We start from the raw sequence: 25,219 nt of genomic DNA on the forward strand, positions 1-25,219 counted from the left end.
GGGAGGGAAACATTTTTAGTAATGAGTACAGCAGAGTGTTGACAAGAAATATCTCAATATTGCTTAGCTGGTGTGGAATATATTTCAGAGGGAGTAGAAGTTCTCAAGCTATTCATATTCCAGTGATTGTTCCCAAACCAAACAATAAACAAATGTAGCCCAAATATATATGAAAGCAGTGCAAGAGCATAAATGAGCAAAAGCTGAGCCACATGGATCAACAGGACGGACAAAAGCATGAGCACAGAGCAGGCACAAAAAAATTGTACCAAACAGAGAAGAGGCATCACTGACAATCAGCGTGTTGGTAAAGCGAACACAGCACCTACCTTGATAATGTGAAGCAGCCTGAATGAAAATGAAAGGAATGAAACCTTTGAGAAGAGCCCCCTGGTCTCCCACAGCTCACAGGAAGCTTGACGTTGCCCACAGCTGGTGGATGGCTGATAACTAGTGTTGTTAAATTCCAGCAGGACCTTCAGAAAGAGGAGGATTGTAAAGAAACTCTAGAAACAAATGGTTTCCACAGTGCTGCAGCAGTCGGCAAATCGACGGTCTGGCAGCATGCTAACACACAAAAACTGTGGGCAAAGTCCTGCCAGTTTAAATACCCCACCTTTTCCAACTGGGTGAGTTAGATTTACGTCCCAGCAAGTAGATTGTGTCACATGACAGATTAACAGTACACAGGGGCTTGTCCAGCTGAACTGCAGTAGGTTGTTTGCATGTGGACTTGGATATAGGCCTGAATCTGGACATAAAAAACCAATAAGCAATTACCAAGTATTTTGTGTGTGTTTTTATTTGATTGACATTTAATGCAGGGGAGAAATAAATGCCAGCAGTTTCAAAGACACAGTCACAGTACTCTCATGTTGCCCGTTAGCTGATTTACTCAGCAGAAAATAAAAAGTCAGCTAAACCCAACAAGATATGAAATGTTCCATATTATCGTGAATCACAGAAGGACCAAATCTAAAACAGCTTGTTAATGAAATGGTCGATTCTAACTGATACGGTAGCTGATGAGTGCACACTAAAAATAAAAATGTAAACACTGAAACAGACTGTGGGATAGACATAACACACCTTACCATGTGAGCAGCGTGTTCTTTTAGTCCCAGAAGCAGATTTTCACAGGACACTCAGTGATCTTCAGGGACACACCTGGCACAGATCAAGTGTCACAGGAGTTCATTAATTCGTGGTGATGGTGAGGTTACTGGGCTCATAGCAAGGTACCATCACTAAGTGGGTCAGGACTTCCACTTCCCACTTTTTATCTTTGCGTTGGACTTATCACAGCCTTGGTGGCCAGACAGAAAGGACGAACAAAAAAAAAAAAAAAAACTGAATTAACCACGTCACTTAAAAAAAATACTTGACATTACTTCCGGTAAACGGCACAACGGTGATATAGGCTCTATGTACTTTCTGCCTGGTTCAGATATATGTGGTCATGCTTACGATCCATTTTCTGTAATCTCTATCATCTTTCTTCCCAACAGGGTACCCTGACTTTGAGGTACTTCACAGTGGAGGTCAGTGAACAGCGTGCGTTTCAATGTGCCGCATGACACCCACTCTGGCACTGAGAGAAGACACTTGACCAGCTGTCAACAGCCCTTGACAGTGATTTTCATTACTGCTGCTCACCACTTAAGCATGAGTGCATGGAGTATGATTATGGTACCTGAGGTTCACAGGGAACATGCGGCACAAAAGCATCTGCTGATGGTGGCAGAGTGGCATAGTCATTTTCGTGGGCGTGATGGCTCTTGGCTGTATTCAGGAGCCAGAGTAGCAGGATGAGTACTTTGTCCTTGAACAAGAAGCCAACTCTCTATCAACGCAGAAGGGATTTTAAAAGATATTCACATCAGAAATAACAGTATTTATATTTTTCACTTCATGCTGAAAACAGCTTTATTCATCACCTGTCTGTGCATCAAACAAGTCTTTACGTCCCCATCTGCTTCCTGTATATCTGCATATTAGTGTTTTGTACAACTGAGCATTTCCCCCCCCCCCCCCAAAAAAAAAACCCACTGAGGATCTCCATAATAAAGCAAAAACAAAGGTCACACATGCAAAGAAATAGCAATGGAGAATGATTTTATTGAGTTTTGCTTTCAAACTCACCCAAGGGTGGTTACAGTTGTTGTTCACACATTCTCCTGTCTTCAGCATATACTCTTAAACTTCAGCTGCACAGAGCACTGTAAAATTAGACACATTTCATGTCATGTGTTTACACAATTTCCCTGTGGGATCAATAAAGTTCTTTGAATCTTGAATGGGCAAAGAATTTTAAAAGATGAATATTACAGACCACAGTAAAACGCTAAATTACATAGTTTAGATCATTTTGATGAACAATATAATCCAATTTTCCAGCCCGACAACACATTTACATGCCATTACATCACAAACAGTTCACACCTTTTGTATTTTTTTATAAGTATGTTTATGATTCTTTCTTTGTACATTAGCTACTTAAGCCTTTCATTGGACATTGACTAATTGTTAGAAATAGCTTTTTTGAAGGCGTATATTTATAAAGTGTAATACATAAAAACTGGACAGCTGCTACGAACCTTTACATCAACTTTGTAGGTAAATGCCAAACTGGTATTTGGTTATTGTTATGCACTAAAAAGGCACTTTATAATCCCTATTTTGTAATGTATGGGTATGATTTGGAGAGCTCTCAGTATAATGTTCATTATGAGGCAAAATATCTACTATACTGTAGTAGCTGCCAATAATGTAAGAAGCAGTGGGTAAGATAACTTGACAAACTGAACCAAATGTGCCCTTCCTAAATGTAATAAAATGTGTGGAATATTGGTTCAGCTGATTTGACATCAAAACTTTTGTAAACATTAACATTAATTTTTTTTGAATAAGCTTAATATTACATTTCTCATAAACTGACTGTATGGCTGTTTTGAATAATATGGATATACAGTTAATTTGTTTCTGTCAAGTGACTAATTTCTTAAACAGGTTTACATTATCCAAAAAGATAGGACTGGTACAGTATGTCAGCCTGTGGAGTCTGATAAACCAGAGTAGTTAGTAGTTAAAAAAAATAGTTAAATAAAAACGACACATAAACAGAGAGGAAGATGTTAATATGCACCAAGTAAAATCTTACTCTGTACAATGTGTCTGCGCATATTGGCTACTGTTGCTCATCGCCTGATACTGTGCATTTACAGCATTACAATTACAGTATGTTTTATTGGCTGTGCTGCATGATTCTCAGACATAGTGCTGAGATGTCATGCCATGGTAACAACTGTTAAATTGCAGAGTTGCTGTATACATTGTAGCCACTGAAAGGTTGTAAATCACAGCGCTGTTTTTAGGTGGTCTCACAGACATTTAAATATGCCCCACTGGATGTCTGTGGGACACAGGGGCTTGATAGGGGACACACAAGTTCACTTTGCGAATAACCACAGGGTCCTTTTGATAAACATAAATAATAATGAAAAAATAGAGGAATAAGATCAGTTGTTTTGAGACAATGTGCGTTTCTTGTATGTAATACACTGGTAAGTCACTAATATGATTAGAAGAACAAAAAACGTGCACTTCTAGCATTTTCACAATTTAGTTCAGAATTGTGAGTAAATACATAAGTTCCTCTTTCAAATTCAAATTATTTAGATTTTTGTACCTAATTTAGAGCAAGGTGCCGTTGGATACTGAAAAAGAATTGAATTGGTGCTGCCGTGTTAGCACAATGACAAATAATTGGCTATGTGATATTGCTGCAAATTGCATCCGCCAAATGTGTTCTCGGAAAAGCTCAGACTGCTGGAACAGTCTGGAAGAGCATCTTAAGAGTGGTATTAACATGTTGATACAACCTCAGCCAACATAATCAGTAACAATGCAGCAAGTTGACAGTAATGCTGAAGACAGGAGAGCAAACACTTTTTGTCTGAGGGTTTGGAGTGGTATTGGTGTGTCTGCATGTGTATGTCTGTGCAGGAATGGGATGGGGTCAGATCTGAGTCAGCTGGTGCCAAAAACTGGACGGCATGAAGCTTTCCATCTTGTCTGCGAAGAAACCCAGGGGTGCAAAGAGTGTGCTGAAGAACTGAAAGGAAGAAAAGCACAATCAGCCTTGAGCAGAAGGTCAATAAAACCTCCCCCCACTCATAGCTATTGTTTTAGTGAAGTACTTAAATCTACAAAAGTTACCAAACTAAACTTGTTATGGAACCTATTCGTAATGTCTACGGTAATGGAGCTATAATTAAAAAAGAGGAAAAAAGATAAACATTTCGATCATTTTACTTTAAGACAAAGATCTGGCGCTGGAGGCTACGTCATCCCTGCCAAACTGGAGGGCTAATGTGCATGAAAAAAAATTTACGTTACTTCAGTCCACAATAAACCTTGGATGTCTTTATAAGGAGAGACATTTGACTCATTAGGCTGTTGCTCTTTCTAAAGATTAAGAAAGGTGTGACATTAGGGGTACTAAGCCTGCTGAATTTTTCAAAACAGACAAGACAGAGAAGAAGGATTAGTTAGTTTTTTTTCTCCAAGTGACAGGATGTAGTTTGGGTTTGAAACATGGTTAGAATGTATCTGAGATGGAACTGGTCAGTCTCTTAAAATTGTGCTGACAGCTGAATACATTTAAGTGATTTGGGGTTAAACAATTCTTGAGTGGAACAGTTCATTCTTGACTTTTTAAACAGTGGTTTATCCCCCGAATATATAAATAAATGTTTATTTTTATGTAACTATTATTGTGGCAGGACAGGCAAAAGCGTAGTGATAATTCTAATCCAAAATGCTCATCGTCCTTTAAAAACCCTACCCTAAATGTATTTTTGTTTTAATTTTCAATTTAAGTAGGGCTTTTAACAAACTGTAACAAACTTAACCAAAAACTCATAACCTAAGGAGCAACTTAACATCTCATGTTTTCATAATTATCAGCTGAGCATACATCAATTTAGGGCAACAATAAAGATATGGAATGTACAGTATATCACAGTAAGAATGCCTAAAGCATTTAAAATGTGAGTTTAAGGTTTTAGTTAGCTAGAAACAGCAAGATGTTCTCTAAAATATTACAATACGGTTTCTTCTTGAAACTACTTGAGGTGTTCCTGATATGCTTGACACTTTAATAGTCTCATAAGTGGATATAATGTCCTGGCCAGACAAGTGCAAATAAAGCACTTTCTAATCCCTTTCAATGTATGAAACATGTACAACTACTACATGTACATGTCTGGTGTCCATAAATAAAAGGAGAGGCAGGCTGCCATCATCACTACCACCACCACCGCCAACACTGTCTCGCCTTGCTTGGATCTTCTTCTCAAGAGCAGCAGATTCATAGAAATCTGGTTTTCCTCAGAAGCCAGAGGGGACCTCAGTGTTCCTCCCTCAACGGTTTTCTTGCACTCTATCTGAACATTACACAAACCAGGCTTCCCAACCTTGCTGTAAAAATCCTATCTGCACCCAGTCTTTCTCATAACAAAAAGAAGAGCACTAGATGTACTCTGGGGTCTTGTTTTTGCTAAAAGTCTTTCAGACTCCGTAAAGGCAGGCCCTAATAAACAGGATGAGCATAAACAAAGGATTAGCCAAAGTAAGGAGTTTGCCAAACTGACTAAAACAGATAACACAACACTTCTATAATAAATAAACAGTAAAAGGAAGTCATGCGTGCATTTAAAGTTTAAATCTTTAGGGCTGTAAGTTACACTGATATGTTTGCCACAGAGATAAGATTTTTCAATTGTGGTTACTGATAGCTTAATTTGCACTACAGCTTGTTTTGGCAGAAAAATGGACTTTACGGGCCTACGACTCCCATGAGCCTCCTGTGTTACTGACAGTGATGGAAGGTAGCAATTACCACACAGGGGTTTAAAGGTTCACATTGCAAAGATCAAGCATTTAAAACAGAGATAGAAAAAGACCAAGTCAGAGATTAACAAAATACCAAAATGCTTACATGCACTGAGTTAAACTGGGTTCACGATGTGGATGATATGATATTGGACATGTGAAGGTACAGTACTTACTGCTTTGGCAAAGACACCCATGAGCTCAGGGAACTGGTGTGTGAGCATAGCCAGCATGGCAGTGAAGGAGCAAAGGCCTGCTGTGAAGAGGATGAAGAAGGGAAGCTCTTTCTTTGGGTACACAGAGACCTCGTGGAAAGCTGTAGTGAAGATAAGAAATAAACAACCAGAGAACAAAAATGTGATAAACAAGACTAAAGTATTTAATGGGGTTTGTAATCACATTGGGATCAAGACACATACATAGCCTGCAAGTAAATTAAGGCTATTGTATTTTTTACTTACAGGGCAGTAGTTCTCTATCTGCGGTTTCCGTGCACCCTGGGTAGGGGTAAAACAGGTGACCCTTCTCTAGTGGGTAAGGAATTATCCGGAAGGCTTAAAAGACAAGAGCAAATAGGACATTGAACTAACACTAAACACTTCACCCACCTCAATACTACAATAAAAATCTGTTAACAGTATAATGTAAAAAAAAAAAAAAAAAAAAAAAAAAAGATTGAGTAACATAGCTCATATTTTACTCTAGCTATAAAAACCTGTTTAACAACTGAAAAAAGGTTTCAGGAAATCAAGTAAAATATATGCAGAGAAATAATAATAAAAAAAAAATGTGTAAAAGTAATTAAAAGTAATATGATACATATCATACTTCCTATGAGAAATGCTCTCATCTAAGTATCATAAGTAAATAGTAAAGTAAAGTATTTTAGGCTGTGATGTATAGAAAACGTATGGGACAATCATTCGAAAGGTGAGAGAGAGAGAGAGAGAGGGAGAGAGAGATTTCTAATGAATTATACACCATCTAACAATGAAACAAAAATCCCTAAATGACCAAGTCGGTAGAGTAGGAGTGATGATACATACTGCCCTCCCAGGTGCAGTGTAGCAAGTTTAATGCTCCCTCTGCTCTCTTCCAGTGTTGCAGGTGGAAGAAAGCATATGCCACTGCCTCGCTGTCACCCCTCTTCAAGATGTGCTCCGGGGGCAGGATCAAGCTCTTCATCTCTAATAAGTACTAAAGGAAAAACAAAAAAACAAAACAAGAAATACAAGACATCTGTTCAGTAGACTTATAAATCTAGATGCTATGTGACTTCTGAGAGGCAAAATGTGTACAATGTTGGAGCTTTAAGCTCCAAAGTCATCGAAGTCAGCTACAGCAGAATTAAAAATTATTTTTTGTCCTATACCGCATGAGTATACACTACCTTTCCCACACAACATAGTGCTGATATGAGTCCGATTGAAAAAAATAAATATATAAAGGCCTGCTCCGTCATGGTCACAAATAACTTCATGCAGCTTTAATTGTTTAATTAACATTTTCTCCTTGTTCTTCAGTCAGCACTTTACTCTGTCCTATTGTGTAATTCCCTCTGGTCAACTCCCTTTCTTCATGTGAGGTATTGTTGAAGGCCTCATTTTGCAATTGTTCAAGGTGGGAGGGAAAGATTTCCAAAGCTGAGAGTGTGTATGTGTTATTGTTACAGTACAGTACATCCATTCCACAAATATGTACTACCACCCACTCACCAGCACTGTTCCAACAAAGCCCACATCCCAGAGAAGCAACCTATAGAACAGGTCTACTTTTAAAATTAATAGCATACGTATACTATATTAATCAACATTATACTTTTCTTTTGTTTTTTACATTTTATTAAGGCCTTTGTACATGGACAAGTCATCAAGTTATCAATGTAAAAGACTTTCCCCATGTACATAATCTTTGCCTGTGGTGCCCCGTGTAGCAGCGTTTTGTGTTAAACAAAACCCATGTGCAGAACTTGGGCCCCTGGGCTTGGATTCCCAGGCGGCCAGCTTCACAAGGCTCTGGCTCTCAGACGGACACTTTGAGAAGGTTACCCCACAGCTAATCCTGTCTAATCTCCTCCATGGTCACAGGCTCAGCCAGCTAGCTAGCCATCCATCTATCTATCCAGACAGTCAGACCATGCTGCTTCACCCATCTTCCCCTCTTTCTCCACTCTATTGATTACAGCCTGGCCAGGCTCTTCAAACTACAGCATCCTTTTACCAGCTGTCTGCCATACTCCTTCATCCTGCTAACAGTCTGCCTCACACATCTGTCTGTCTGCTTCTACTTTAACCCATAGCCTGAACAAAGCTATTTCCGCTGGCATCTCTATCTTCTGTAATCACTTCCTCATTACTGCATAATGTGCATAATAGTCAACAACCTTACAAAAACAAAAATACATAGGCAATTCACACACATGCATTAAAAAACACTAGAAATAGACAATATAATGTAAAAAAACATTAAATACAATTTGCTCCCCCTCCTTTGTTTAGATCCATTCATTACTCCTCTCACCCACTTACTCTACCTCATAGCAATAATAATTTCTAGTCATTTTATTTGCTCTGTTGCCTATGCCTCCCTCACCACCTCCTGAATTGCTCACCCTCACAGCTAAAAGCTCAGTACAACAACTTCACCAATCTTCCCCCTCTTCACTCAACCATCCAGAGGACCATCTTCTTTTCTAGTTTCTTGTGCTTCCCCCCTAACATCTTGTCATTCTAAGAATAGAAAGCTACAGACAAGATCCTATTTGTCATTCTAACGTATCTTGTGCTGACTCACTTAAATCAGCTCTTTCTCCGCTAGCTGAGACACTTGACAGTCTGCCTCTATCTTTCTCACCATTTTTGACCCTTTAGTTTGAGCACAAATCTTTCAGCATCTTCTACTCTGGCAGCACCACTGCTAAAACAGGCTGTTAGTTCAAGAAGAAACCACTACCAGTTCTCAGCCCAAAACAACTGCTAAAATGACATACATAATTTATGTAACCCTCCAGGATAGCAGTGTATGTATATAGAACTGAATAACAGGAAAGTGGGTTTCTCTCTCTCTCACACACACATTTGTTGATTTGACACAGATTTTTATGTGGGATGCCCTTCCAGACTCAGCAGCATAGGGTTTGGTGACTTGCTTGGGACACTTCAACATATGGCCTGGGGGAGGAGGGCCACTAACCGCCTGGCCTGCGATTAGGTGAGGGGTACTCCTGATACCCTCTAGAGATTTTACATAAATGTAAATATTTCACAGTCTTACACATATTTTTGCCTCTATACTAGTCTCTTGCTGACAGTGACAGAACACTCATCCAGATGTATTACTCTGTGTTTTAAGATTAATTGTTTAGAGAGGTTAGCTGCTCAGCTGTCTTTCCTTGCATGCCATGGCATTAGACCTGGTGACACCTCAGTCTTCTGTGCGGGCCTCCCTTTCTTTCGCTCTTCAGTCTGCTTCTCCACTCCCTGTCGCCTCTTTGATGAAGGGATTGAGTTTCATGTGTTCTCCTTTTATCCCCGGGTAATCATAAGCCTAGGGCATAACTCATGAGCTGCATTCTGATTCTAATCTGGAGTCCTTTGCCTCTCACAATGGGACACACAGGCAACACATAGGGCATAGAGCTAGATGTTCTGCAAGGTTCAGTCAAACCTATGCAAGTACAAAGACCATAAAGATATTTCTGCCAGCTAAAACAACCTTTACTGACAGAGTGGACAATCAAAGAAAAAAATAATTTGGACCAAAGTGGGCTAGGATGAGGTAAAGTGTGACTATCAGCTTTTCTCTTCTCGGAATCAAACCTCATCCATCTTAATTCACAACAAACCCAGGACTACTACTCCATCTCAATTCACAAACCAAAAAGTCAATTTCAAGTTAAACTAAGCAAAGGTCTACATTTCTGGGCCCTGACAAGCGATCTGGATGAGGGTATATCAACCATAATGAGTTGAGCTGTGAAACTACCCTTTAAAGTGGAATAAACCAAAGGTAGATTGGATCGGGTCCCCATGAAGGTCTCAGAATGAACATGTATGGACCAAAGTGGTAGGAAATGTGAATGTAAAGCAGATTCAGGTAGGGGGAACACTTAAACAGCTATCCAAGAATCCAGGAAACTGTCAAGTTTCTTAACCACTGGCTGGTAGGGACATTGATTAGAATGGACAGACAGATGGAGAAAAAGGGTGGAGGGGATAGAGAATGAGGAGGGAAATATAAATAGGGGAGCATAAGAAGATGAGGAAGAAAGGAAAATAGAAGGGGGCAAAAGGTAAGAGGGAAATAGGGGCAGAGAAAAGGTAAAGGGTTTATGTGGGAGGAGGATGGTTTACTGTGAAACAGCTGTGGGACCGAAGCATGGAGGCAGGTTAAGTATGTATATAGCCTTTTGAGCAGTTTGAATAAGCTCATGTGATGTTGCCTAGCATGATATTCATACATAATCGCCTTAGCATGCTTGATAACACACCCACACCCCTAACGCTTGACCTAACAATGTTCGCTCATAATTGCACATGTTTAAGAGTGGCAGAGATTACTTTGTTTTATTTATTTTCATTAACCGTGCTAGTAGCAAAGAGCTGCATTGTCAACCTGTAGGTCAGTTGATCACTTTAGACTGATACAGTTCAACTTATATCAAATAGACTCCAAAATAGAGGATGCAACCTACTTACTTTAATGATTAGGACTCTGGGCGTTTATTTAGCACAATCAACTTTTTAGTTTTTAGTTACCCAGAGGAATATCTGAGGAAAAATATCTTCTCAAACATTGATAAATTGGATTTGCACCAAATTTGAAGCAGACATTTACGTTTCCCAGGCTAAGGACTGACTTTGGCGTATCCCTAACTTTCCCCCATAATATAATTTGTTGTCATAAGCTATTGTAATTTTAAAGGTCCCTTGACTTCCTCTGGCACCATCATAAGAACCAATTTTGTCCAATACTTTGGTTTCTGAAAAATTAATGGCATTAATGACATCAGTTTCAACTTTGCTCGAAGGCAACTCAGCGCAAGTAATGCAGGTGGGCAAGCAGTTAGCACTTACTTTTACACATCATTAAAAAAAAACAATAAGTAAAAAAAAAATGCATTGCTATGCAGGAGCTATTTTAAAGAAACAGTATTTTTAACTGGTCTTCAATAACAGTATGCACAATAACAAAGGTTCATGATTATCAGCATACCTACTCCTTATAAATATCAGCCCGACTTTCTTAATCCCTTAGAAAAGCTGTTCATGCTGGTCAATAAAACCCCTACTGTCAAACCAGACATTACTTTCAGATCAAATCAATTTGTTATCAATATTGAGATTGTATATGTTCCCCAATTAATCAAACAATTAAACAATCCTAAAAGATGAAACACTGATAAGGTGTCCTACAAATAAAAAACTTTGTCAAAACAAGCATGTCTCTACACTATTTACAAAACCTTGATTGCAATAAAAAATAGAAACTTAAGATCTAGGGAACTCTAAAACAAAACTTTGCTTAAGAGGACAACAGGCCAGTCTGTATCCAAAAAAGGCCAGTCACAGGTGCACTCATCATTCAGACATGTCAGACAACTCAAAGCAACAATGCCTCTCCTTTCACACACTACTGAATTTCCCAAGTTTGACCCAACTGTGCTACGAGGCCTGAGTATTAGTTTAACAATAATCATTCGTGAACGTTGACACAAAATTCATACTGTCGTTAAGCTTTTCAACCACACTCACAGAAGTCATTCTGATAAAAATTGATAGTGGTGGTTACATTCACACTGTGTTATTTCCAAACAGGGGATGAGGAGGGAATGAGGGAACATGAGAGGATAAGAAATAGGATGAGGGTATGTGATGAGAGGGGAGAGGGCTGCTGCCTCTGGGCAGGATAGGAAGGGGGCAGTGGGAAAGAGTCTGAAGATGAGGGCCCTCACTTTAAAATCAAAGGCTGGATCAAAGTGCTGGCTGATGTCTACCCCCCTACACACACACACACACACACACAGATTCTCTATCTCTCTCTCAGAAACTACTCCATGAGATGAAACAACATCACACTACAAAGGTTAAACTGAGACAAAACTCTGCTGCAAATGGTTGTGTCTAACTCGCTGTGTGCATGTGAGTGTGTGACATCTAATCCTGTGGGAATTGATGGGAAGGCCAGAAAGGTATCCGATGCAGTCCCATTTGTCCCCAGGTTCATCCTGTTTTACATTATCCATTGGTGTCACCAATGTATTCATTATGATTTTTATTTGCCGTTTTTATATGATCCAAAAAAGTAAAATCCAAACTATAATGTTGCAAAAACACATATTTAAACACGTATACAGTCTTAGTATAAAAGTAGTCAGATTATAATGGCAAATATATTTTTGAAATAGCTATAACCATATTATTACATTTTATGAAGACCCTTAAATGGGTAAGGAATGTCAAGCTACAGGTGTGATAATGTGAGTGGAGAGCTACTCTATGTCAGTGTAAGACTTACACTGACACCTGCTGGTAGCCCAGTATGCAGCACGTCTGGAATTAAGGCTGCTTTGCACTACTTATTACTGTAGGCATAACTAATCTTAAATGATGTGACTGATTGTTTACCTGTCTGTCTGGTTTGCTCTATGTGACTTTAACGCATTGCAGGAATGTATGTCAGACGAGATCACACTAAATATAGAAAAAAATGTGTTTGAAAACATTTTAAGTATCTACCCAAACCACTTGCAGCATTGACGTTGCACAGATCAAAACAAATTTTAACGCACTAATTCCATTGGGAGAGTGGAAATTAAACAGTGAGGAAATAGCACAAGTAGTGATACAATTGCAGTTCATTTGTCAGAACTATATCTTAATAATAACAGGAGGAAGAGATGTAATTGTAATTTCAGAAATTTCAATTTCAGCTGGTACAGTCTTTAAGATTATTCAGATAATAATTTATATGAAGATTCAATTTCAGCCCCAGAGAGAAAGGTTTACAATTCAAGCCAAGTCAGGGTTATTCAAGTTTAACTAGGTTTTACAGTCCTAAGATAGCCGTCATGTGACTCACTAGTATGATTACTTACCTTTGGCACATGTGGATTGAATTCAACAGCTCTGTGTATAGCTTCCACAGCATTCATCTCTGCTGTACTTAGCCCCCGCCTGGATGCTGCCTCTGGAGAGAACCTGCAGGAACACACCCTTAGATGAGACACAGTCTGAGACACTCTACTGTTACTTTAGCTGTACAGCTGTTTAACTACATGCACGATCCAGTATTAACAGTTATTTGAAAGTACAAAGTTAACGTACTTATCTGAAACAGCTCGTGCTTTCAGCAGTGCAGATGTGTAGCATATAGTGGCTGATTTTGGCAAGCTTATGTCTAAAATGATATGACATGAAAAGAAAAACTACTGGAGCAAAAAGCCATACAGTACATTTTTGGGAAAACTGAATAAAACTAAGCTGTAATGTTGGAAACATATAAATATTTATTCGGTTTAGTCGTACCATCATATTTGGCAAGGACTGCTTGGACATCAGCATATGCCTGAAGCTCTAAAAGTGCCTCCAAGAGGTTTTCATGTATATTTAACATTCCCAACAGTGGGAACTCTTTCATTAACTGAAAAGGATAAAAAATCTCAATTTTAAAACAATGTCACAATTTGCCTTTGTTTTAAATACAGTAAAAATGTTGCCTCACTCACATCTCTCATCATTTTCACGGCTTCTTTAATCCGTCCAAGTTTGCGTGCACACATTGCCAGTCTGCGTTTAATGTACACTAATAAGTTGATATCTTTTCCAGCTGTAGATGACAAATAGAAAATATGACAGTTAATAAACAAAACACTTAGCAGTCTAAATGTAAAACCCAATAAACATTCATGTGCTATTACATCTAGCATCACTAGTGGGTGTGGACATTTGCAGTCTCTTCTACTTAGAACTTACAACACTAACTTACGATGTGGAGTTGCACAATATTAAATTATAACAATCTGTACTGCACAGTGAACCAAAGCATTTCACACAAGTAGCACTGAAATTATATGTAATTCACTTCCTTTCAGCTACAGTGCCTCGGGGGTTATAGTGGATAAGTACTTACTGTACAGTAATGGCAATGTTTGTAATTTCCTGGTTTCCTGCATAAATTGGACATGAAATGCCATCTGACCTTCACCAAGGTTACAAATATCAACAAACAATATTTCTAAGCAGATAAAATGCAAGCATTCAGATTCTTTCATGCTTGAAGTGATAGTGGAAAAAGAAAGAGCAACAGCATATAAATAACTGGTTAAACCACCTTTGGCAGTTAATAACCTCAAACAAGTGCTTCCTGTTGCTGTAGATTAGACCTGCACAATGTTCAGGAGGAATTTTGGAGCATTCTTCCTAACAGAACTGCTCCAGCTCAGCCATATTTTTAAGATGCAGAAAAACAGGAAATTGCAAAGCAGTGACATTACTTTTTCTTGCGACTGAATATTCAGATCCATCCCTACCAATACTTAATGCTTTTTTGAAGAGGCGTTCCGCTTCGGTAATAGTTGTGGCTTCTTCCTCTGCTAGGAGAACATAGGCTGCAGCACATCTGCACACATACACAAGCAAAAATAAGACACATAGGAAGTGATTGTCTACAGACCATCTATACATTTTCCTTTTTTGTTCAAAATAGGATAATAGTTTTGGTTACCTGCATACTTTTTTAGCTATACTCATAATCAAAGGAAAAATTTGAGCATGAACTCACTCGTAAACTTATATTGATATTATTTAAACTTTTTTATACTCATAACTGATGCAAGCATGCTCACAACTTAGTTTGACTACTACTTTAACATTGCAACTGCAAGTGCTATTAAACAAAATAAAGAAATATATTTATAGCTAAAGCATTAAGTAGATAATATGAGAAAGACTTACTCGTGGTTCATTTCTATTGCCTGGTAAGCTGCTCTGATCCTAGCTTGAGGGTTTCTCTCTCTCCAGGCTTTTTGCATCACTGTAATGAGATGATGAACTCAGGCTTATTATAGATATGACCTTTCAGCACTGAAACATCCAAGCTTGAAATAAATCTTTGTGTGACTATAACGTACCAGCATCCTCTGGCCTCAACTGCTGAGTGTCTCCTGTGAAGAATGTCTGATGGTCTTGAGCAGACAGGTTCATATCATAGTATGTTAAGGGTTCCTTCCCTGTTACCCAGGTGTACCTGTAGTGTGACATAATAAAATACACACTCTTTTGATACTGTTTTACGATCTACAGAGAAACAAATGGAACTAAAATCATTTTAGTTATTGCCTAATACAGGCAGGCATGACTCGTTACAAATACTTCCCACAATACACCATACAATTGATCTAGAACCATTATCTATTCTGTTAAGGGTGGCGGAGAGGTTGAAGCCTATCCCAGCTGTTGAGAGCCGAGGTCAGCACAGGGCTACATTGTAGAGATGGACAACCATTTAACTTTCAACAAATTATACTATACCTGTAGCCAATTCAGAGTCACCAATTAACATGCAGCTTTTGGGATTGTGGGAGGAAACCCACACAGGCGTGAGGATAACATGAAAGCTTTACACAGAAAAGCCACAAGTGGCCCGCAGGTTCCACCAAACATTTGATTTTAAGCAGCTATGGTAAATATCGAATCACATGCCTGTTGTATTCTGCTCCTCGGAATAGATTCAAAGGGTTTCTCCAGACCTTACACTCTAGAAAAGAGATGATATTAGTGCTTGTAGTACGAAGAGTAGTATTGCTTTTATAGTTTGTGTTATATGCATATATTTATATTTACCTGAAACACTGGGCCTTGGCTCTGCTTCTCCATTAACAGATGAGAACAGGCCAGTCGTGGAGCTGCTCTCCACCCCTCCTAGAAGAGGTCGCAGGTGGCTCACTGACACTTGTTCAATGAACGAGGTCCCATATTTACGAAAATACCACCACTCAAATATCTGTGGTGAGAACATGAAATGTAGTTGAGCAGTTGTCCCTTAGTCGCAGCTACCATAATTACACTAGCCCTTGGACTTCTTAAAATTCGCTGTCTGTTACTCAGCTTATAATCTCTGCAATTACCTGTCACTTCATCTTTTTATTTCAAAGTGATGCACCTCTAAATCAATGTGTCTAAACAAAGTCCTGAATGTTAATCAGAATTCAGGACAATGTGTATAGCAAGTTGTGTCTTGGAAGATACACCGGATTTGACCTTCAATTATTTCGCTGAAGGACAAGCCTCACTTAAAAACCTTCAGAAGTAAATACCTCTGCCCTGCTGCCAGTGATGTTCTGACAGTCTGTGTCACGGGAGGTATTGACACCTCCTCTCCACATTAAGAAAAGTTACGAAGCATATCTCTACTAAAACAAATATTTGAAAAAAGTTACAGCAGGTTTAATTTCAGTGTAAGTTTGGTCCATCCATCCAATCCATTGCCTTTTTTCTTTGTAAAGTTACACTTCAAGCAGTCTAAGCAGTCTTAGATAAATCAAGTGGGTCGCTACACTGCAGCTCAGTAACACTGTCAACAGGAAATAAAAACGGGGGAAATTTGAAACGTAAAGCTGAGAAGAATGTCTCAGACTGCTATAGCTGCATATTAACTTTACACAAACTGTGGGAAATATTTGTGCCTAGAGCAGTGGATTTTGGCTCAGATCACTAACACTGAAAGTGCTTTTCAAAGGAATAACAGTCTACCCATGATAAATTGGAGCAATTATTATAGCAAACATAACCTGTTTCAATGTTTATATGGGTACTTGGCTGTTGGTCTATATAACTAGAAACTTAATGTTAATTCAAATATAAATGGATATACTATTGGACTATAAATGTAAAATGTCTTGAAGTGACAACTCACAAGGATGAGTCCAGATATGAGAGAGGAGGTTCCAGTGAGAGCCACATAGAATTTAGGGGTCAGTGTGTTTAAAAACACTGACGCTGTAAAAAGAAAAAAGATTAAATATTGTTATTAGTAATACTACGGTGACTACAGCTGTGAAAGATTAGTGTCCTCTGTTATGTCGATAATAGATTAACAGTATGGCAGTTTCTTGTATACAAGCATACTATCAAAGGCAAACTTGATAACACAACGCTAAGCATGAGAATCAACAACAAATGGTACATCATTGTTACAGTGTTTAGCGATAAAAATCAACCAGTCGGTTTAATGCACGTCTTAAATTTAACAAAAAAACCGCCGTTAATTGCGCCTGAACCAGCCAGGCTCGGAGCTGTCAAACCAGTACCTACTCCCGCTTGCTGTAACGTTAAGCTAAAGCCAGCTACCCGGAGGCTAACAATAGCTACCTAGCAGTTGCATGAATTCACCTGAGGTAAGAGTTTCTTGCAATTTCAGCGGGCTCCACAGGACGTATACCATGATCAGCACCATGCCGAACCAAATAAAGCACACATAAGTCCATGACCAAGAGAGCCAAGACTTTAATTTCTCTGTGAAGCCAAGAGCCTGGGGATTACTGCCAGTGGTGTCCTCCATGTTTCTCCGGATGTCTGTAAACAGAGGAGTCACGTGACCACACAGCAAGAGGACTCTTATTTTGAAATGTCAGCAAAAAAAATCAATTTCCGGAGGCTATAGATAAGGAAAATTGGTTAATATTTATAATTGTGTACACGCAGTGATGGGAGATATGTTCAGTACTTAAAAGTAGCCATTCTAGCCTTTAAAATCATGTATAGTTACAAGAAAAAAAATGATCAGATAACAAGCAGCAGTATTGCAGTGAAATAAAAATTAAAAGTAAAAGTATCACACTAAGGTCATAGCTGGTAAACAAGGGGCTACTGGAAAAAACAATCTTAGTCTGACAAATGATCAGTAGTCTTAGTAATCTTTAGGCAAAACTTGTGAGGATTGCTAAATATTTACTGATTTCAGGCTTCCAGATGTTTAGCCTTACTTTTTCATGCATGCATTAAAAACTAAATGTTTTGGATCTGTCAACAGAGTATTATTCTTGCTTTTTGGGAAACGTGGACTTTTGCTCAAACAAGAAATTTCCAGATAATACTCGGTTTTGCAATATTGATTTGCATTGTTTGACATTTATTTCAAAAAGCCTGAAATGTCAATGTAATTGTAGATATTTTATGGAAAATATATTTCTTTTGTGCTGGGATCTGTGACAGGGTTTTGCAATGATCAAGTGCTTACTAAGCTATTTTTTTAATTGGGAAATTGATATTTGGCAAGCTAATATACATGTTATCTATAGAAAACTAATTTAGTACTCATTGAGTAATATTTTAAAGCTGTATTTGTCTTTGATAGGAGCAAACCACCGGCTTGATAGATGTAGGCATCAAGCTGTTGGGGATATTTGCTGATTTTCATTATCTCAGCTATAAATGTGGAAAACTGCAGGCAGAAGCATTCTTCAGTTAATTTCTCCTCAAATTTGTACATGTAGTACTATTTCTAACCACTAAGTGGAGCCATGACGTAGTAAAACCATTCACTTCATGTGCCATGTAATAACTGCAGGTGGAGACAACCTTCAGTTTGGTTAATGTCCTTGTAGTCTCTAAACCTCCACGAAATATTAAATTATTTTAGAAATTGTACTATATTTTAAACCACCTTACTTTTTTTAAGTGTTATCTAAGAGCTGAAAGTTGGAGCAATTGGGTTTCACTTGTAACCAAACAATCCCTGTACATGCACACTCTTCTGGTCATATGATTTACATAACAATAAATGTATAGGCTATGTCAAAAATAAATGATTCAATAACCAATACGGTTACAAGATAAGGTTGAATTATATTTTTGACTGGATGAAACCCGCAGCACTTCTCACCTTGTGTGACAGACTCACATCTCCTAACAGTGCAGAAATAAATGTGATTTGTTGGAGTGTATTCTGGTTGGAGGTTACAGTCACTGAATGACAGAGAGCTAGATTTGGTCCTGCTCACACATGCCCTTGGGTGTTTTCTGCCTGATGGTGATGGACAAGCACACGCAGGGTTAAAGGCCTGTCATATAAATCAGTCACAATCACTTTATTGGTGAAAACATGCATGATGCCACTGACAGGGAGGAAGAGAGGGGTGTAAGAAAAGAAAAATAAAAGTGGAGGAGAAGAGCAACAACATAGGCTCTAGATGTTATGTGGAGTCATGTAGCCTGAGTTGTAAATTTCAATTTACTTTTTAAATTTAAATTAATGTAATATATATATTTTAAAACATTGAAGGAATCCACAGACAAAGGATAACTTTTCTAAACTACAAAAATTAAACACAGTATTGATATGAAAACAGTGGACACTACCTTGTATGACATGACCTGCTCACAACATGCAGCCATTGCCCAGCCATGCAGAAGCAATAGCGCTCGTCATTCTGCAGTCACCTGTGTACTTAAGGTTCATTTACAATTTCACGTCTGGTATTCATCCAGCCATTCTTGGCCTTCATGTTCTGTTTATGTAGTTTCCTTCTTTTTCTCTCCTCAAAGCTTTTAAGAGTATTCTAATCATACATAATTAATCACAGTTTTCACTTAAATGCACTGCATTTCTCACTCTCATTATTACTTAAGAGGATCTTCTTTAAGACTTGAAAATAACCAGTGTTTTGTTGATCACGTTGTCCACAAAGCCAACCCCCATGTGGGTTCACAAGGTTCAAAATACACTAATTTTTTTCAACCATTTCAAGCTAAAACTGCCATTTTATTACTTCACATAAAAGTTTTAATTGTGTCTTCTTGATATCAGTGAAACATTTTACTCATCCGAATTGTGTATGTATGTATATACTATCTGACTGGTCGTTTGTCAGCTCTACATTTGGTGGTCCTTGCTGATGGAAAATTTCAAACTTTATGAAACTGGTGCTTGTCTCCCACACTGCTTTCTCTCTGTGAGTTTATATTTCTTGTCTAGATGAAGGGACTCTCCCTCTACATCTCATTTCTCTCAAAACACTTCATTTTCAGAAAATGTGGGTTCTTTGTATTTTTTTTAAATCAGGAGACCATGCTGTTTGACCACATCTGAAAGTGATGGTGCCACAGAAAAATTACTTCCTCTGCGAAATGCTCACAGACCAACATTTCAGCCTTTTGCTCTGCAATTCTTTGTGGCCAAGTGGACATGCAACAACTGCAACTGTTGATGGTACGGAACTGCAGAGAAAACAGCACCATTAAAACAGCAGCAAGGATGCTACACAGTATGACAAACATGTTCTATTCTTAAAGCAGAGTATGTCTTTTTAATGATCTTATATTCTATCCAGCAATCATCATCATTATTATCAGTAGCACGGGGACAAAGATAAAACATGAAATAACAGCTCAAGAATGCAGCAGGCTGCTTCCCTTCCAGTGTGTACACTGGCTTTTTTATTGTATACAACTCCAGCCAGCTGTAAGTATAAATGGAAGAGGCAGAGATGAATAATACATATGAATTACCTTCATGCAGTCAGGGTCTTTTTCCACTCCCCCTGTGCTACAAGAACATCATTTTTAGCAACTATAAAATAAAAGGCAAGGTGCACAGATAAAAACCACAGTTATTACAGCAGTGCATCAGTAGTTGCAGGAGCTTGTAATCTGCTATGGTACTTTCACAAAGGTGTTAAACAATGTGTATCTGCAAACAACAAGAGTAATGAAAGTCCTTGTGCACTAAAAATTAGGGCTGCACAGATAGAGCAAATCCTGCCTTTTTAATATTAATAAGGCTGCTTGTGTTTGTTCTGTGTTACTGTAAGGGGACATGGCTGACATCATTGCAAGTTGAGGTATTTTTATTCACATTCTTTCTTTCTTTTTCATTTTCCCAGTGTTTTTTAAATTTTTTTTATCAAAGATTCTCCAAACTTTCAGCAGATGTTGAGCGTGTCATTGTTGAAAAAGCAGATATGGCTTCATAACAAAAGACCATAATCCATAATCCCAACATAAACAAAAATGTCACACAAACAGTAATGCCTAAATCAAAAGCAAAACATCATAAAGAGAGATATTTTTATACTCGAATAACCGTGATTTACCCTCAAGCTTGGTTGGGATGCAGAAGGCTGCTGGATCGAATTCCACCCTACCAAGTGTGTCCCCACCCAGCCACCAAAAAAAAACCTCATAAGCCACTGATCTATCACTGTGTTAATAGTCAAATGAAAGCACCTGTGTTTTCAATTACTGTATAGAAAGTCACGGGTATTACACAACGCCACCTTGAAAATTCGACTTCTTTCCAGATGTTCCTGAATGATATCCCCTTTCACCGTCAACCTCTGTCTTAAATACTGATGTTTGAGCGACAATGCCATCATACTGATTTCTTGAAGGTATACCATGTTCTTTATCATATTTGAGTATGTCAGCACGCTATCATTTGCTCATTTGCACTAGGCACAAAGTTTAATCAAAACAACAAATGTCACTGTGCTACAGAAGTCATCAGGGGATCAACAAAGTTAGTGGGTTTTGTGCTTTAAGCATGGTGAGTGCCTCAACAAACTTTTATAGAAATCCTTTCACCAGTTGTTGGGATATTAAAGTGCTGGTCTGACCGATCAATATAGCATGGTCCATGCTCTTTAGGCACATGGTGCAGACTTTACTGCAGAATGTGTCCTTGCACACACATTCTCACAACAATAACATCACATTATAGATACAAAAATTCACTGACTCACACATGTCCATTTTAAACCATCAGCATGCAACTGAATGTGCACAAGTCCTGCTAATCCAGTCACAGACCAAGTCACAGGTCTGACTGAAATCACGTGTAGGAACACAACAGTACTTGGATGTCTGTGGTTCAGTCCCCACCACAGTCAAAAGGCATAGATTGCTGTTACTGTTGAGAATCACGTAACCTTTATGAGATGGTTTCAAAGATGACTCATGTAGGCTAATTTTAGAGGGCTTTGTGCTTTAGATTGGTCTTAAAGTACACAATTATAAAACATGAAACAGAGTGACACAGACAACGGCTGAAACACTCAGCTGCTGTGCAACACAGTTGCATGTTTAGCCTCAATGTAAAACGCTGGAGAGAACTACTTTCAATATTATGTGTTCTTTACACTACAGCATGGCCCCTAAATGGTAGGTGGATCTACTAAAATTTGTATGTAAAACTAACACCCCGTGTAGAATTTGAAGTTTAATTATTTTGGTAGATGCTGACGGTAATTTCAGAGAGACCAGCCTCCTTCCCAGACCTACTCCCACTGCATATGACAAGAAAAGACATGAAATGAAACTGCAGTAATACAAACCAAATAGTGAATAGTTCCCCCCATGGAACAACCCCATAACCAGTTTTTAGTTGGGGGAGGGGGAAGGGGTAAAAGCTCAGACTAATGCTGACTAATAAACAGAAGAGAGCTAACTCATAATGTATCTCTCTGATTTTGGGTCAGTCAAATTATTTAGAATAATGCACATATCAGCTGCTACCATTCCAAAAAATATGATTAGTCATGAACATTTTCAGAACAACCAAAATATGGCATTGACTGCAGAGTGATGTTGATGCCACAGGGATTGTTGGACATTGTCCCACAGAAACATTGAGGGCTAATGCATTTTTTGATTTGTGAACATAATTTAGAGACACAACTCATGTTTTTCATAGATTTTCGTTTTTGTTAGACAAATTAACGAGATGTTTTAGAGTACTGAAAATCTACTGGGTCGCTTATCACAAAGGCCAAATACATGAGAGTTTTCCGTGGGCACAGGAGTGATCTTTTAACATAAATAAACTAATTGAATTAAATAATTAAGGCGAGCTGGCTTAAACTGACCACATTGGACTTGTTTTCACGGCTCTATAGAAAACTTTAAGGAATACACTCCTAGATGTGAGTTAAACTTTGAAAAGATGTTACTGCGTGGAGACTTTCCACTGCACCGACCAATGGACCAGCAAGTGGTGTGATGTGTAAAACTATATTTAAAACACAGAGGACACAGGGATAAAACCAAACTTGTGCTTATATTACCAATAATGATATTTTTTCGGTAAATTCTAAACCTATATGGAACTAAGGTTAGTTCAAGCAACCCTCGCTGATATGCCTGGCAGCATGGGAGACAGAGTAAGAAGTGGTGGTTGGATGTACTGACAGAAAGCAAAACAATAATTGAACCACAGCTAGTTCCACTGCTGTGTGTGACCTTTTCCAGCGAAACGAGATGTGTTAGTGTCACCGGGAGAAAACACTGCCGATTACCACAGCTACTCCATTGTTCCTGACGTCACTACGAATCAGTGTTACCTGGCCACTGGTATTTGTGGTCAAACATTGAGTCAGACTTTAGGAAAAACCAGATTTTAACTCACAGTAGGAGGGAGAGAGGTTAACGTTCATCTTGGTGAGAGTCTTTTTACATGAAACTAAAATCTAGGGCAAAGTAAAGATCACGCTTTTCATACAAACGATCAAGTCTTTGTGAAGTGCCTGTGAATTAATTAAGCCCGCTGTGGGTTTTTTTTTCTCCCTCTTGCTTGGTGTGATAACATTTTTCTACGTGAAGTTGTCATTTGAAAGGGTGCAGTATGATGGCTAGCACACAAATTAGTTTTAAAGAACATGATCCATGCTTTCCAAGCTGGACATTTTGTCAAAGAAGACCGTTGACAGCATGAAAGCACAATTATTTGTTAGTTAATCAAGCCTAAGTAAAAAGCAGAATGGGAAAGTTAACAGCTATTTAATTTGAAATTCTGTTCAAACCTCACTGTGGGAAGAAAACAGGGTTAATGTACAGTTGAGCGTCTTGGCAAAGAACCAAAAAATATTACATTTGACACACCTGAAGGAGCAAGATTTTGCCAAACTATGTAATCCTATGCAAATAAGTATCCACTTTAGTGTCAGAACACAGTGATGGTTGTACACTATCAGGGTGATTCCCATCAACCATGCAGTAATATGTTCCCTGTACTGACCTCTAGAATGATCTAACCATAATAGACATTATGATTGTCCTGGCAGGGCCTCTACGACCTGCCATAAAATGCATTATGAGATTGTGCCCATGTGGCTTAAAGACTACTAACTGCAGCTGCAGCCCATTAAAAGAAATAGAGAGCACTGCAAAACATTTTCGTTTGGAGTACAAAAAAATATATAGATTCTGTTTTTGAAGTGATTTTTTTTTCTTCTCCTGTGCACATTTTGTGATTCACAGAAGCTGTGCATTTTTAAATTCCTTGCCATCTGTCTAAATGTGATACCTCTTCTTAGTACAATGAACTGGAAATGGAAGCTGTGTTTCATATAATCCCCAAATCCATCCAACTCTCACATCCTATCATGCAAATTTGGTGCAGTTTGAAGAGAATCCGGTCTCCCAACCATATGCCTGAGCTGTGTAAAAGATACAACAATTTATTTTGCATGCATTGCACTAGGCTTATGGTAATAAGGTATTAAATTAGTGCTGGACATTATTGCTCTTCTATATCACTTCTACTCAAAAAGATTTTCATATAATATTATATTCATAAGTCCCATAAAAAAGAAAAAGTAGTAAGATTTTAGAGCAGATTTGCTGCATTTGAAATAATATTTGACCACACAAAACCATATGAATTATATAAAGCATTAGGTATCAATATGGCCAAAGAAAGCTAGTTGTCTTTTTTATAATGGAATTCATTTTTGTATACAACCTGTTAATATTAATAATTTAGTGCAACTAGCTGTATTTAATGGGCTTCACAGACTTGCACATATGAACTAACCTTAATCCAAGACAAGAACATTTAGACTGTATGAAGAATTTAAATTTGTACATGGAAAACTCATGAGTTATGTTGTTATGATGTAAAATAGTCATTTTAAATCAAAAACGGTTTATTTATTCATTGCCAAGCTTTAAGCTTTCTATTTACACTCCTCTTGTAGAATCTATTTTTAATTTGTAACAAGTTTTGGCTGCTCAATTCGGAGTCACTTTTGTACAAGAGCTGATACAAAGAAACATTTGAGGCTGCTTTTGGTGAGCTTTTAATTAATAATGTGTGGAGTAAAACTGCCATCAATGTTGGCAATGAGGAAAAAAAGATTTTTTTTTACTTATAATGCATTAGATCACACAAAAGTTTCCATCATTAATAGAATGAATGCTCTCTCTAAAGGTTTAACCATCAAACCATGCATGCTAATCATGTTTCTTTGGAAACTTAAGGAGTTTGGCGACTGCTCAGCAGCACTTTCACTCATTACATTCAAGTGTCATTTCAAACTTTACAGAAATCA

The 25,219-nt window shown here is 38.2% G+C and overlaps 1 protein-coding gene across 1 annotated transcript; it reads right to left on the bottom strand.

The window, feature by feature from the left end:
* Positions 1-2,098: 2,098 nt before the first annotated feature.
* Positions 2,099-17,460, bottom strand: st7l (suppression of tumorigenicity 7 like). The gene is made up of 15 exons (XM_067504233.1): positions 17,286-17,460; positions 16,810-16,892; positions 15,738-15,897; positions 15,597-15,651; positions 15,026-15,141; positions 14,850-14,928; positions 14,426-14,514; positions 13,622-13,722; positions 13,422-13,536; positions 13,221-13,293; positions 12,992-13,094; positions 6,942-7,092; positions 6,357-6,449; positions 6,072-6,211; positions 2,099-4,114 (listed from the first exon to the last, which is right to left on the bottom strand). The coding sequence occupies exons 1-15, from the start codon at positions 17,452-17,454 to the stop codon at positions 4,019-4,021; spliced, it is 1,623 nt and encodes a 540-aa protein (XP_067360334.1). The 5' UTR covers positions 17,455-17,460; the 3' UTR covers positions 2,099-4,018.
* Positions 17,461-25,219: the final 7,759 nt, after the last annotated feature.

Source organism: Channa argus, chromosome 5, assembly GCF_033026475.1.
Source record: "Channa argus isolate prfri chromosome 5, Channa argus male v1.0, whole genome shotgun sequence".
NCBI classification, from domain to species: domain Eukaryota; kingdom Metazoa; phylum Chordata; class Actinopteri; order Anabantiformes; family Channidae; genus Channa; species Channa argus.